Genomic DNA, 15,684 nt, shown 5'->3' on the forward strand with positions numbered 1-15,684 from the left:
TCAGCATTGTCCACGTCCGGAACTTAATAGCCGTAAATAAGTCCATTCCCCAACACGTGAAGCAACAACAAGGGACTACCCTACCGCTCAAGGAAGGGGAACAACCTGAAAACAACATACCGGGCGTATGGGTCTACTGTAAGCATGGGTTGGCTAGGACAGGTGACTCCTTGTCAGGGCCGGATAAAATCAGCTAAGCCTGTTCACACACTATAACTTTTGCTGCATCCATCATAATAACCTCTAGCCTATGTAATTTGGGTGCACTATAAAACATGGGGACATTCACACTTCAAATATAGAAGCCCGATAACCTTTCTAAGTTGGGGAAAAAGGAGTAATAGATGGATTAATTTTGGTCCTGCTACATCTTCCCCCCTGCCAGGAAAAATGTCGTCCTCGACATTCGCTTTAAAAATAACATTCTTCATAAATCATTACATTTACCAAGTGACACATACAGTACCTACTAACCAACTCTATTTACATTATGCGTAAACGCAAGACATGTCCATACATATTACTACACACACAGTATTGACTTCCAATAATAGATAGCAAATGCCATTACCTCTATGAATAGGCTGAACACAAAACTCAAAACATGGAATAATATATTATATAAAACATCGTACGTATCATAACCACTCGCACGTCGGCAATTACGAGGATATATGCCACATCACTTTCTGCTACCTTTACCCATGCCTCAACCAGACACCAGATGTAAAAACTAGTTTAGTAATAAACTCGAATTTGATCAATAGATATCTTGCGTGTCGAAAATTTTACAATGATAAAATATCAGATATCCTGATTTATGAAATAAAATTATACCCTGAGCTTTTATCATTAAACCCAAAACTTGTTAAAAAAATCAGTTAAACAAATTATAAACCTAACATCAAAATAAAGATTATTTCAATTATTTCTGAATTGAACTGACATCAATTATCCTACACATAGTTAGGATACTAACAAAACAAAAATAATCAGACTATATATATTTCTCTTAACGAGACTCAGCGTTTAACATAGCGTCCAAAGCCCTGTGGAGCTAAGTCATAGTCTCGGTTATAAGACTGTATTACCAATTAAATGCATAATCTTTAAGTGAGACTTGTCAGCAACATAAAAAAAAGAGAGAATCTATTTACAATATTTACACTAACAAAATGCCAGCGAGTAAAAACAACCAGCTATAAAAATAGGTGAAAGTACAAATTAGACGTACCTCTCTCGTGTGCACTACCCACATGCTCATCAAATATTTTAGGTTAATAACCGTTTCAAACAAAAATCAAAACATATATCATCCAATGAAGTCTCATCGTTGACATACTAAGGAAACAAATATTAACGAGATGAATCAATGAACTAACATAACGACCTATTGGCCAATAATTTCACATTACACCAAACAGCTCCTATATATCATTACTGTTTTCTTGAGAGCATATCAACTGTTTGCTCGGATAAATCCTAATAAGGTTTATCATGTAAGCAGGACAACCCTTGAGCGTCCCTTTTCTCTTATTTCATCACAATTATTACGGCCTTGTGTACAAAAAGAAACAAATTAAATGTGATACGTTGTAACCATCACTAGTGCAAATACTATTATTCACATCTTCACAACTAAATCAATGTTTTACGAGCCAAACCATAAATGTTACTTTACCTAGCCTCAGCCGGTAAAATCAATTAAAGCTCAAAACACTAAAGCTAACTTACTGGCCGGCCTATATCAAATAAATCTAAATTTGATCCAGTGTGCGTGACGACAACAAAATTGATTGCATTCATTGGAGTACATCAAACCAATTGGTAGTTTTCTTTTCTACCTTCCTGAGTCTCCATTTTCCTAACAATCCCTTTGTCTTGCATCCTGAACTTTGAACAAATTGGTGTTTTGCGTGCGCGTTTAATGTTAACTAACTGTTCCTTTATGCTAGGAAACGATGACAGCAAAAGTACCGACAGCACCAATCCAACACTCACAAATACCTCAGTCAGTGAGAACACCAGAAACACAATTTTCACAAACATCAAAATTACCAAGCCAATCAAAACAAGACAACCTGCCTCATTCTCAACAACTGGTTGAATTACCTGGCTATGATAGTACGCCAACCTACTAGGGGGATGCGGACACCTTTTCGACCGTCTGGGTTGACGATCCTCCTTTTCAAGAGAGGCGGTCTCTTGCACACCTTGCCCTGGAGAGTCTGGTACCTGGGTAACTTCGGGAATCCCAGGGGTATCGGGAATAGCAGAAACCTCATGTGTTTCCTCTTCTAGAGGGGTCTCAAAATCCACGGTGTCTACACCCGAGGATGCACCCTCTTCTATTCCTACTGCTGGAATATTCCAGGCCGTTACCTCATTTTCCTCTACGTCATCATCGACGGGATCATAGGTTTGATTTTCGTTGTTCTCATTTACCGGGGGAATCCTTCTCTTGGGGGAGGGGCGCTGATTATTGGGGCGCGTCTCTCTCGAAAGAAAGTTACCCGGGAATAAGAGATTACGATGCAAAACTCGAGTTTTCCCTGTGCCTACTTCTGGGCGGACCTTATATACAGGTATATCGGCATTCGGCTGCTCTATAACTACATAAGGAACCTTACCCCATTTGTCGCCAAGTTTCTGTTTACCTATGACCCCTACATTTCTAATCAGCACACGGTCACCTTTCTCGATTTTGTTTTCACGTGCACGCTTATCATATGTGACCTTATTCCGAACACCGGCTTTATCGCTGCGCTCTGCTGCGAGTTTGTTAGTCTGGGCTCCGTCCCCTTTTCCTTGGTGCGATAAACCAAGAGAGGGCGCAAATTTTCTGATTGCGATAATCGAGAGACTGCGAGCCCAACGAAAAAGGGTCCGGGAAGAAAGTTTCAGTTCCGATCGGATTTTGACCGAACGCGATAAATCATTCGCTCTGACAGGTCCCGCCCACCGAGTATGGTAGTAGTCTGTTCAGCCAGTCTCAGTAAATGGAATTTGCATCTATCTGGTTTCGTATGTGATCTATATTAATGACATGTAGATCCATATAGGTCACAAATTGGTTTCAGAGTATTCAATTCTTCTGCAGAAAAGATACAGTACCTTTTTCTTCATAGTAGGCCTAATACGAACACATAATGCTGAATTTACTGCTGAAATTGGATTAGACTAGTCATCGACTGTTCCAGGTTATTACACAGTTCAGTACCTTTCTCCCAACACCCTGCAGATCTGTCCTTGGTCTCACCATGGAGCTACTTGTAGCTCCATGGTCTCACCATGGGCGGATGGAGTACTGCATGCATGCATTGCATAATTATGTACATTACCCAGTATAAGTGTTTAGTTTGGCCATGGAGCTAAAAACGAATGGCGATCTACGATCGTTTATATCTAGCGATTTCTCTCTAATGTTTTTTTTTTTCAACTTTGTACAAAAAATAGGGCCAAACAGTAGCCATGACTGCTCGTATCATAAGTAGAAATGTTCTTGATTTTGCGATCTTGTTTGTGCAACAGGATTTTGTAAGAGAGAGGTATTTCAGTCGGCTGCACTGTGTCCGAGTGAATCCATAAACACTTTGAAAATCGAGGCACTGATTCTAAATATCAAATTGATATTATATGCAAATTGACTGGGTATACTACGACTGCAGTCGACTGTATGTTGTACTTGTGGGCCATGCTCACAAGATGAAGCCTTGAACTTCTGGAATCCCTTTTTTTTTATAGCCAAGTATAAACGTAAAGTAGGTTTACAATTGGATTTCTATGAGTATGTCTGGAGAACAATAATTCACAACACAACCACAATACTATCAGCATAGGGCCTAAATACCACGCAATTTCAAATAAAAACATCCACAAATCTTTCTGAGTGTGGCTCTGACGATGAAATTACTAGTAATAAGTGATTTCATCGATGAATAGCCATCAAAGCTTTATGTGTTATGAAATATAACAGGTTAGAATACAAAACACGCTTTGATTACGCGAGCATACAAAGGTTTACCGCGTTGAGCTTCACAAGGAATAGTATTTTATCAGTTTTGATTAAAAAAAAAAATAAGCTGGTATTTTCTTCAGACCTAATTTACCAAAGGAAGATAAAGATATCACATGTTTGATGGAGAATTTACGTGGCAAACCTTATACACGCTATGTATCCAAAAATTGAATAGGCATTGTTTTCCCGAAGGTTCGTTAATCTGAAAATAAGAGAAACTTTATTATTTTGAAGGTTTGATAGCTCCCCCCCAAAACAAAACAAAACAAAACAAAACAAAACAAAACAAAACAAAACAAGCAAACATCAAACAAACAAACAAACAAATGAAACAATGTTCGTAAATCCACAAATGGAAAAATTGCATACTTTTAACAAACATTCGGAATTACTAACCAATATCGTTTTAAATTAACGAACCTTCGGTATTGCAAACTTTTTTTTTCTTTATTTTTCTTTTAGGGGCTATACAAACGAACATTCGGAAGACCAATCCTTTAGTATTTTAAACGAACCTTATTTCGTTTTGGATTACCGAACCATCGTAATAATAAACCCTGAAAATGAACCTTCAGAAAAACAAACTGTAACCAGAAATAAGAAATTTCTGACTCCAGAATCAGCATTTACCAATCCCGGAGGGCAGCGGATATCATACAATTCTGATATTCACCTTGCATTATAATGATGATGCCATGTAACAATCAGGAGGTAAACTATAATCATCGAGAAGGCGAGAGAGCCTCCTTGATATAACAGGTAAACTCCACAACACCATGCTGAAGGGCATATAAATCAGACACTTGCTAATGAATATATCGTAGTGCAAAATAAATTCATTACTTATTCATTTAAAATTTATGATACCACAGTCTCCGGGGTTCACTCCTCAGAACAATATATATTACATGATAACAACATGGTATGGACTCCTATAAAGTTTATCTAGCTGCCCTAGATTTTTGATCCTTCATTGTTGGACGATAATCAAAGATGTTCATTAACAGCATGATTGAAGGAGAAATATCTGGTATTTCCAATGAAACAAAATAGTACGTTACCGTTAAGACAAATTGCAATATGTCGTGCCCCACACTGCGCATCATCAATTTTTATACAGATGTTCAATGCATATAAATGCAATTTTACTAATAGCTGGGTTCGAAAGTTATATCATCTGTGATGTGTAAATATTTGCTAAACTATTTACTTCCGGGTAAGTTGCTTTCCAATAGGTGATCTTCAACCATACAGACAAGAGAAAGTCCACTCCCATTAAAAAAGAGAAGTAAAATGCATGTCTTTTCAACAGTATGGTTTTGCGGGAGGTAATTTGCTAGTCGTATCTTATTCAATTTTGCCCCCCTTTTTTTGTGTGTGTATCAATGAGAATGACCTGTATTCCGTCCTGCATGCACATTGGTGAGCACCCATTAAAAAGAAGTGTTCGCTTTCAAAGTCATAAGACAATTTGAGTCACTGTGTATAGCTACCTGCGTCTGTGAAGCATTCTCCTTCTCATCATTACAATGTCATGTTGTATTATCATCCTTCGATCAACACGGCTTAATGTATACCATTACAAGTTTGTTTCCTTTTGCTTTGTTTTGCTTTACTGCTATAGGTTAGCACTAACACCTTTTCAGGGAAAATAGATGTGTGTAACCCTCCTGTTACTTCAAAATCCATTCAGTTAATAAAATTAAAAGAATTCACATATTGTTATCGCCACGTATCAGCACATGCCGTGTGAACATAACAGCGGGTATTGTTGTGATGGTTAAGTGTGTTATTTACAAGTACATAATTACAAACCCTTCTTTTAAGTTTCGGCTAATGAACGTTATTTCATTATCAGAAAAAAAAAATAGTGAGCAATAGTTTATTTTCGAATAAATGAACCTTCGGAATAACAGACATAGCTTTTAACCAGCACCATATTCCTCACGAATATAGCACTATCAGCATAATCTTAAGCCACAAGTGTTTTGGTAAAAGGACGCAAGGAATAATGTTGCTTTTACGTTTAGATGAAGTAGTTTTGACTATGAAAGTTGTTACTATGAATAAATTCCCTCAGAGCGTTTGTATAAGTTTATAATTGGATGAATCCTGCGAGTTATGTTGGCCAGGGAGTGAGTTTTCGTAACGTATACGTTTCCCACCTGCGCTTTTCCATGGAAATGAGATAATAAAGTTACTTTAATGTGTTCTATAGTGAGATATGGGAGTAGTTCCTTGCAGTTGAGCTATTTAAGGCTCTCATAATCCTTGAGGAGAAATTTCATAGCAGGGTATCACGTATGTTTCGTTGAATCTTAAAATACCTTATGGAATTCGTCAGTGAAATCCGTCTGTATTTGACTCGATCTATATAAAAAAAGAAAAAATAACAAAAACACGAACCTCTTCGTTATCCTACCCGCAGGCGCAATCCAATGAATTTCACTTGCCTTTGTTGACCATGACAATTTTTTTATTCCTATCTGCAATCAGGCTTTCAAAGACAGAAATCTATTTTGGCACGATCGACTATTTGAATCTGGTTCCTACATTCGATATTTTGTGAATGATGATAATAATAATAATATTATTATTATTATTATTTTTTTTTTTTTTTGGGGGGGGTCTGGTTTTTAATATCTTTGCTAGAGTTGCTTTACCAAAAATATGACTTCTGTGACACGGGATCCCTTAAATCTATTGGAATATTGATCAAAAGTCATGTATATGAAGATCACCTATTTTAGCGGATATAGTGGGATTGACCCTTTTACGGATGTCATTCTGTTATTCTCGGAGGAATCAATCTAAAATAAAGTCTGTAATCTGCAATAAGCCTATAATGTCCAATGAAACATTTTTCATCGTACTGTAAAATCGTGGTATACAGCTCCCCTATTTGGATGGAGGCTACGTTTCATGAAAAGACTTCTCTCTCATAAGACACACAGACTTTACTTCTCTTGTATACATAATATAGCTACATAATTATGAGAATCTTTGGAATTTCCTTGATTTTATGTAAAGACTTTTATATATATGATGACTTCATGAAATCATGGAATGGGCAGCTTGTCTCTCATCATGCATAAAGAAAGCACGTAGGCCTACATAATGCAGTATGCGCTGTCGATCGAAGTACAAGTTAGTGGGCTCAACTTCAGAACAAAACCCCCTATTTTGGTAGACAATGCTGTAGTGTAGTGGAGGTGGGCAGCACTACCACACACTACCAGCGGGAGTGCGATCAGCTGGTATTCTCATTAACTAGTAAAACTGTCTGGTTGACTGCGAGTCATGAATATTCATGACCACTCTAGCGTGAACTCTTGACCCTGCTCGATCCGGCGAAAGTATTTTACTGGACTCTTTTTTTCTCGGGTATCGCAGTTCTCGGCGTATCGCAATCCTCGGTTGTCACGCCCTCATACGGCTTGTCGCGTACAATCACGGCTACGAGTAAAAAGAGTCCAGAAGCTAGACTACGAGTTTGTATGCATATGATAGTCTGTCTCGCAGACCCGAGACATATCCTGGCGCATTATCGTGTGATGCGTCATCATCTCCAGCATTGAGCCCTAAGTACATATCAATGGGGAGGCGGGGATGCCTACCGTACATGAGGTAGAAAGGGGAAAACCCGGTAGTGTCGTGTTTCGTGCAATTGTACGCATGTATGAGAGGGGCAACATGGGATTTCCAATCGCTTTTCTTTTCTTCTGAAAGTGTTCCGAGCATGCTCAACAGGGTCCTATTCATCCTCTCACAACTTCCATTACCCTGGGGATGGTATGGGGAGGTCCTAGATTTTTGTGTACCCACTAGTTTGCACAGCTGCCGAATCACACCAGACTCAAAATTTCTCCCTTGGTCTGAGTGCAGACGTTCCGGAAAACCATAACGAACCAAAAAGTTATCGAACAAAGCTTTGGCAGTGGTGCTCGCAGTTTGATTTCGTGTAGGAACAGCTACAGCATATCGGGTAAAATGGTCAGTAATGACGAGAATATTGCTATATCCTCCCTTTGACTCCTCTAACGTCAGATAGTCCATGCATACTAATTCCAGGGGTCTGGTAGACTTGATATTAACTAGGGGGGCAGTGTTATGTGTGTTCAGAGTACCCTTCCTGCGTACACAGCGTCCACAAATGCTGACATGACTTTTGACGTCCCGACTCAGAAAAGGCCAATAAAATCGATCCCGGACCAACTCAGTTGTCCGCTCTATTCCGAGATGGCCTGTTTCATCATGTAGAGACTCTAGGACTAATTGGCGATACTTCCTAGGAAGGACAAGTTGCCACACTTGCTTGTCATTCACAACCCTTCTTCGGTAAAGGATACCATCCCTCATGGCTAACCTATCCCATTCCCTCAACAACATTTGAACTTCAGTTTCCTCCCTTTTCCTTTGACCTACAGGGGGCAGGACTCCACTTTCAACGTATGTTATCACCTTACTAATAACCGGGTCATTTCTCTGTTCTTTTGGCCAGTCTGGGGGTTCATTCGGGAATGTGACTCTGGATACGTCGGGGGTACACGCGCCTTCCCTTTCATCATCACTGTTTTCGACTAACTCTGCGTACGGGCTTTCATCAACATTAACATGCAATGCGTAATCTACCACCGCATGAACTGTGTCTTCGCAGACGGGGGCTTCCCCGTTGGACCTACGGGGCTCGGACTGCGCATGCTCTGTCGGCGGACGGCGAGAGAGAATATCAGCGTCAACATTCGTTTTGCCAGATCGATATGTCAATTTCAGGTCATAATTTGCAAGGGCCGCTAACCATCTATGCCCCGTGGCATCGAGTTTGGCTGTCGTGAGCACGTATGTTAATGGGTTGTTATCGGTGAAAACGTGCGTTTTATTGCCGTACAGGAAATCATGGAACTTTTCGGTCACAGCCCATTTCAGAGCTAAAAATTCCAATTTGTGGGCGGGGCAGTTTTGTTCACTTCTGCTTACAGATCGGCTTGCGTACGCTATTACTCGCTCCCTACCTTCCTCGTCAAGTTGATATAATGCAGCCCCAAGACCGGTCGTACTCGCATCCGTATGGAGTATAAAGGGCTTCGAAAAGTCGGCGTATTGGAGGACAGGGGGGCTCACTAGCTTTTCTTTTATCTCCCGGAAAGCATCATTTTGTTTCTTAGCCCAGACCCATGGGGGAGGGGCAGCAGGGGATGGGGTCTTGTGTTTACCTTTTCCCTTTTTCTTCCGGGGTCCACCGAGCAGCGCATTTAAAGGGCTGGCTATCTTGGCCAGATTTGGAATGAACTTCCTGTAATAACTAGCCAATCCAAGGAAAGCCCTTAATTCCTTGACATTTTGTGGGGTGGGCCAGTTTCTGATTGTCTCTGTCTTTTCCGGGTCAGTTGCAATCCCTTCTGCCGACAAAACATGACCTAAGTATTTGACACTTGTCTGCAAAAGTTTGCACTTTGTTGCCTTTAGCTTAAAGCCATGCATGTCTAGTCGCTGAATAACCTTCTCCAGATTTGCGATGTGCTCTTCGACAGTCCGACCGAATACGATAATGTCGTCTAGGTAGACCACACAGCACGAATGGTTCAACTCGCCAAGGCATCGCTCCATCGCGCGCTGGAAGGTGCTCGGGGCATTACATAACCCGAATGGCATTCTATTGCATTCCCAGAGACCTAGGGGAGGGGGGAGCACGAACGCAGTTTTGTGTTTGTCTGCCTCATTAATCTCTAACTGCCAGTACCCCGACTTCAGGTCTAGCGAACTGAACCACGTGGCGCCCTGCATCATTTGCAAGGTTTCGTCTATTCTGGGCAAGGCGTACGAGTCACGGACGGTTTTCTGGTTCAATTTTCGAAAATCAATGCAAAAACGCAACGACCCATCTTTCTTTCGTACCAAAACAACTGGGCTTGCATAGGGCGAAAATGACTCTCTAATAACGCCTGCCTGGTGCATCGATTCGAGGTGTTCGCGCAATTCAGCATAGAGTGACGGGGGTACCCTCCGATAGCGCTCCCGAAAAGGCTGTGGGTCTGTCAGGGGAATGGAATGTTCGATTATCTTACTGTGTCCTAAATCTGTATCAGACTGACTGAAAGCATGAGAATACTTCCCTACCATCTGTTTAACTTTATTAACTTCACTATCAGAAGCGGGGGAATCGGAAAAGTCAAGCCCTTCTACAATTTCATCTACATTATATTCCTTCTTTGTTTCAATTAGCTGTTGGGAATGATTCTGAACTTGACCCTGAACTTCACACAAGTACAACTCACCCAAAACCGTTTGGCGATAAACCCAAATAGGACTATCAGTTGGATTTTGGACCAGCACAGGTACTCTATTTGTTTTCCTTCTCTCTTCATCGATGGTGATGACATTTTGACCTATGACCAAACCAGCTGGTAGTCTAGACTGAGCCCGGGGTTCTACTGTGACGTCATAGACTCTACCAGAGTAGGGGAGGGGAACTTCTCCTTCCAAAACAACAGCTTGTTTGGGGGGTATTTTAACTGCACGCCTGGCTGAATTTCTGACGGTCCCTATCCTTCCTCCCAAATTGACCCCTACATGCACCTGCATACTCATGTATACCAACTGCCAAACTGGGTCAGCATGATTTTCCTTCACAAAATCCTGTCCACACATTGACACTCCTCTATTTATACAAATTTGGATGACATTTGTCCCAACACACAACGGTACCTGTTGGTTGTATGGAGTGTTCGGCACAATCAAAATTGGTACATCAAGTTCATTATCCTCAGGTAGGGACCCTGGGAGAGAGAGGGATAGGTCTACATAACCTAGATATGGGACCGGTTGCCCATTTGCTCCTTCAACTCTAAGTAGATCATCAATGCTACAAAGTGGGGCATGAGATAAATGTTTGTCATAGAATGATTTCGACAGGGTTGTGATTTGAGATCCCGTATCCACCAAACATTTACAATTATACCCATCAACAATAGCTGTAGTCTCATTAGCTGTTCCTATCATTCCGATTGTCTTTTGAGGGGGGCCCTGGGTCACTGACTTCTGCCGGTTCGATAGGCCTACTGCCCGCCCCGCGGCAGAGGCCCCATCCCGTTTAATGGGAAACTATTGGGGTGGGGTGGAAGTGGGGGTGGGTGAGACATGAGACCCATGGGTGGCGCAAAGGATTGAGAGGGAGGGGGAGGGGGTCTTGCTCGGGGTTCCCGACATTCCCGAGCATAATGTCCAAATTGTCCACAATTGTAACAAGGGCCGGGACGGGGATTACGTGAATTGGGCCCAGAGGATCTGAAGTTAGAGGGTCCCTTATTCATGATGGCTATCTCCTGGAGCTTTTCGCGTAGCTCCTTCACCTCTTTCTCTAGGGCTGATTTAGGCCGTTCGACCTGGGAGGCGTGCATGCCTACACGACTGGGGCGGGGGCGCGGGGACGGGGAGTGAAATTTGTGGAAATCCTCGGACTCCTGTTCAACCTGTCTGGCTATGCGCACAAGTTCATCGAAGTTCTGGACAGACTCATATTTGTGTCTTATCGACTGTTTTAGGGTTTCGTTCGACAATCCTTTCCAAAAAACTACGCGCAGGGTCTCATCCTTTGCTGATGGCGAAATGCCGTTTCGCTGTTCAGCGCGATCGATGGAGAGCTGTAAGCGGGCACTATATGTTGTGATCGTCTCATCTACCTTTTGCTTTTCTGAGTATAGTTGTTGGAGCAACACCGCCCCCGACTCCACTGTACCATAGAATCCCTCTAACTTATTAACTACATCATCCACGGTGGCATCCACTCCCATATTTAGTACTAGTTGCCCTGCTTCACCCCGCAGGGATCGGCGGACAAGCCTACCCAGGGTGTGTGGGCTGCACCCCTCCTCCCTTTGCAGACATTGTACTTCATGCCGCCAAACTTCGAAAGCTACTTCTCCTCCCTTTGCTTTGGGGTCCCCCGAAAACATTGATAATTTTATGGGATTCTGGATCATTGTTTGTGTTGTAACTACAGGGGAGGGCGCCGGGTCTACTTCAGTTTTTAAAATCAGGTGTGCTTTTGGGACTTCTAGCACATCCACTCTATGCCCGCCCAGTTCTTTGCCATTTAAATCATTTATAGCCTTTGCTGCTTGTTTGTGATCTGCGAAAGCACAGTGCGCATTCCCTGTTCGCTCTCCCGTTAGCGAGTCCACCCCAAATTTAATGTGTGTGACATCCCCTCCTTGCGCTAAAAATCCCTTCAGTGTCTCCTCGGTCACAGTGACCCGAATCTATTTTACGTACCAAAACTATGCGGTCCCCCTGCAAAGTTGCCATTTCAATAAAATGAATTACGGCTGTACGGGCCGAAAAATTGATGGCAAACGAAGGAAAAAAAAAAAGACAATGGGCTGAGGACAGCAAACAACTAAATTTACACAAAATCTATGTAGATCTTGAGTAGAGGACGCAATAAAGCATACAAAAAAAAGATAGCAAAGCAAAACAAACAGAACTGCAGTTATGAATTCAACTCATTAGCACTCATCAACACACTCTGCTGTCATCTTTTTCCAGTGCATGAATTAAATCGACAAATTCATCGACAAATTTGGAAAATATACCTACTTAGCCTTCAGAAAAAAAAAAACATCGCACACGAATATGTAATCATACTGAAATAAACTGGGCATCACCTTCACGCACAGTGAGATCAAATTTAGACCCAAGTAGGCCTATACTAATTCGATGACCAATGCAAATGTAATATGAAGATGACTGAGATCATAATCAACTCATAGATAATGACCATCAAACGCAAAATCTTTAAACAAAAATAATGAATAAAATCAATCACACAAAAATTAAAATGTTCAAATATCAAAAACAATTCAAACAAATCAAAAGAGGGGAAAAGTAATCCTATACAAGTACCAAAGTTTCCAAGTTCTCGTGTATGCAGGGAAACTCCAAACCTGCCTTTTAAAGGTTCTTCTTTTTTTCTCTTAATGTTCAATTGACTATAACCAAAATTCTAAATAAAAGGGTAATCAGAGCATCGTGCTGATAACGCGAAGGTCGTGAGTTCCGTCTAACACAACGCCGATTATCCTTCCCTAAGGAGAGGAGGAAATCGCGTCCCGGGATGGGCAATGGGTCCGTTAATACATCACCACTCTCCGGGGTTAGAAAGTTTACATGAACCACCAAATTAAAGGAAGAATTATTTAGATAGCAAAATAAAGGACTTGGAAACTTGCTTTATGAGGTATGTGTCACTTTATTTATTATATTCCAAACAATGGAATATAACCAAAACGTTAAAACATGTCCAACAATCACATTTGAATTCTCATGTTCAACACTCATACATAGCAAATTACTTGTGTCAATAATTGACTAGTTGTACATGTAGAGAAATTACAATTTGTCAGCACTGGTAATTATTATAAAGGGGAAGGGCAGGATAGGGAATGGGAGGGCAATTAGTACAATTGAAATGGGTTAAAAGGGGTGGATTGAGTACTCACATGCAACGCGAAAGTCCACGTGGAAAGAAATAAATGAAATACTTTGCGAGATGCGCTGCAGTCTTGAACTTGGTTGCACTTAATTCAGTTGGGTCGATTCGCGATTCTGGCTCCTCCGGGGCATTCAGGACAGGAACATTTCAGGAACAACTCAGGAACAATTCAGGAACAACTCAGGAACAATTCAGGAACACATCGGGAACAAATCGGGAACAAATCGGGATCAAATTAATTTCTGGAACTCATTACTTGCAGGACGGTGACGTACATTTAGAATTGCACTTGTGCAAATTCAAGTCCCGTTTCCTCGGCTCGGCGAGACGTGAAAAGTTCCCTCTATTTTATTGGTGACTCGATCGGCGGGAAAAGTCCCTTTCTCCTAAATATTGGTGACTCAATCGGCGAAGATCAGTTCCAAAACTTTCTGCTTTCGCAGGGCTTACTTTATTTCAGTTGGAGTCCAAAACTTTGAAGTATTTCTCGCTAAGGGGTTAGTACATACTACTGGCGATGAAGTAGGTGTAGAGGACAGGAGATGGGGCGGCCGAGAGGGGGATGAGGGATGCCGAGAGTGGGAATGGTAGCCGAGAGTGAGTCGGAAGGGGAAAACATGGGGGATTTATACTTCATTATGCAGTCATAATTACTCCGCCTTAACTGGGTATATGCAAATGAACTAACTAATCCTGACTTATTACTGGTTCCCTTCTCCTAAATATTCTTTTGGGGGAATGGTCCTAGAGTGCTAAATTTGAATATTAAATCTCCATTGGTCAATTTATCATGATGGACATGTCATGTCACGCATCCTTTGTCCAAAAAGTCCTGACTCTTCAAAAATTGAGCTTACACAACATTTTCTTTGTATTCCCATTGTTTTATAAAGAAGAATAAAGCTTGCACAAAACCGTCTTTCAATATGCATTGACTCTAACAGCTCAGCATTGTCCACGTCCGGAACTTAATAGCCGTAAATAAGTCCATTCCCCAACACGTGAAGCAACAACAAGGGACTACCCTACCGCTCAAGGAAGGGGAACAACCTGAAAACAACATACCGGGCGTATGGGTCTACTGTAAGCATGGGTTGGCTAGGACAGGTGACTCCTTGTCAGGGCCGGATAAAATCAGCTAAGCCTGTTCACACACTATAACTTTTGCTGCATCCATCATAATAACCTCTAGCCTATGTAATTTGGGTGCACTATAAAACATGGGGACATTCACACTTCAAATATAGAAGCCCGATAACCTTTCTAAGTTGGGGAAAAAGGAGTAATAGATGGATTAATTTTGGTCCTGCTACATATATATATATATATAATATACACTCACTTTAGAAAGGCTATCCTCGTATAGAATGTTCGATGTCCGGATGGCAGAGCATGACAATGTAATGATAACGTTTACAGAAGAAGATGACTAAAAGGTTTATTGGTGCTTTAATGCTACTCCGAGTTTCACGCACCGCTTTGGATGCATGCGATCATCACGCAATTCTGAATTGTCTGATGATGAATCCAAAAACAAGCGCAGAAGAAGAATTGCTCTTTCGGAAAAAAACTACAGATTATCTAGGTTGACCGGTTTCATCTACTTTAAGTCCGGCGTGCGACTTTTTGTAGGTATAATGTGATGCACAGTCACATATTCATGTATTTATTTATATCTATCGTACGTACTGTGTACTCACTCAGAATATCGATACGACCATGTTTAGCGATCACGCTTTCAACAGCGGAAGCGATGCTGTCGTCGTTGGTGATATCGAGTTCTTCAATGAAAGCCGTCGAGTTGAGAGCGTCACCGAGAGCGTTCACCAGATCACCTTTCTCGCTCATGGAAATGACAGTCGCGATGACGAGGAATCTCTTCTCAGAATCCTTGGCAAGCCTCTCCGCCACGGCCAGTCCTATCCCAGACGATCCACCCGTCAGGAGTGCTATTTGTTTGGACATCTTAGCTGCCTTGACGAAACCTGCTGGTCTATCAATCAGAGTATTTCTTTCATAAAAGAGTGGTAAGAAAACGACAAACAAACAGCAAAATCAAACTCAAAACCCAAACTTATCTATCAACTATAATATAACATGGAAAATACTTCGATTTTCAGTTGGACATTTCTTTGTAGGTCCTACTGAGGCATGCGAATACGTAGTAGCTTCTTAT

General features: G+C 41.5%; 1 protein-coding gene across 1 annotated transcript in view; it reads right to left on the reverse strand.

Moving 5' to 3' along the window:
• The window catches only part of LOC140242104 (retinol dehydrogenase 8-like), a 26,728-nt gene extending 11,255 nt beyond the window's left edge, over positions 1-15,473 (reverse strand). The window contains exon 1 of the mRNA XM_072321864.1: positions 15,209-15,473. Coding sequence (XP_072177965.1) covers positions 15,209-15,473 — 265 coding nt within the window. The remainder of the gene's footprint in view (positions 1-15,208) is intronic.
• Between the last annotated feature and the right edge of the window lie 211 nt (positions 15,474-15,684).

This window comes from Diadema setosum, chromosome 18 (assembly GCF_964275005.1).
Source record: "Diadema setosum chromosome 18, eeDiaSeto1, whole genome shotgun sequence".
Lineage (NCBI taxonomy): Eukaryota > Metazoa > Echinodermata > Echinoidea > Diadematoida > Diadematidae > Diadema > Diadema setosum.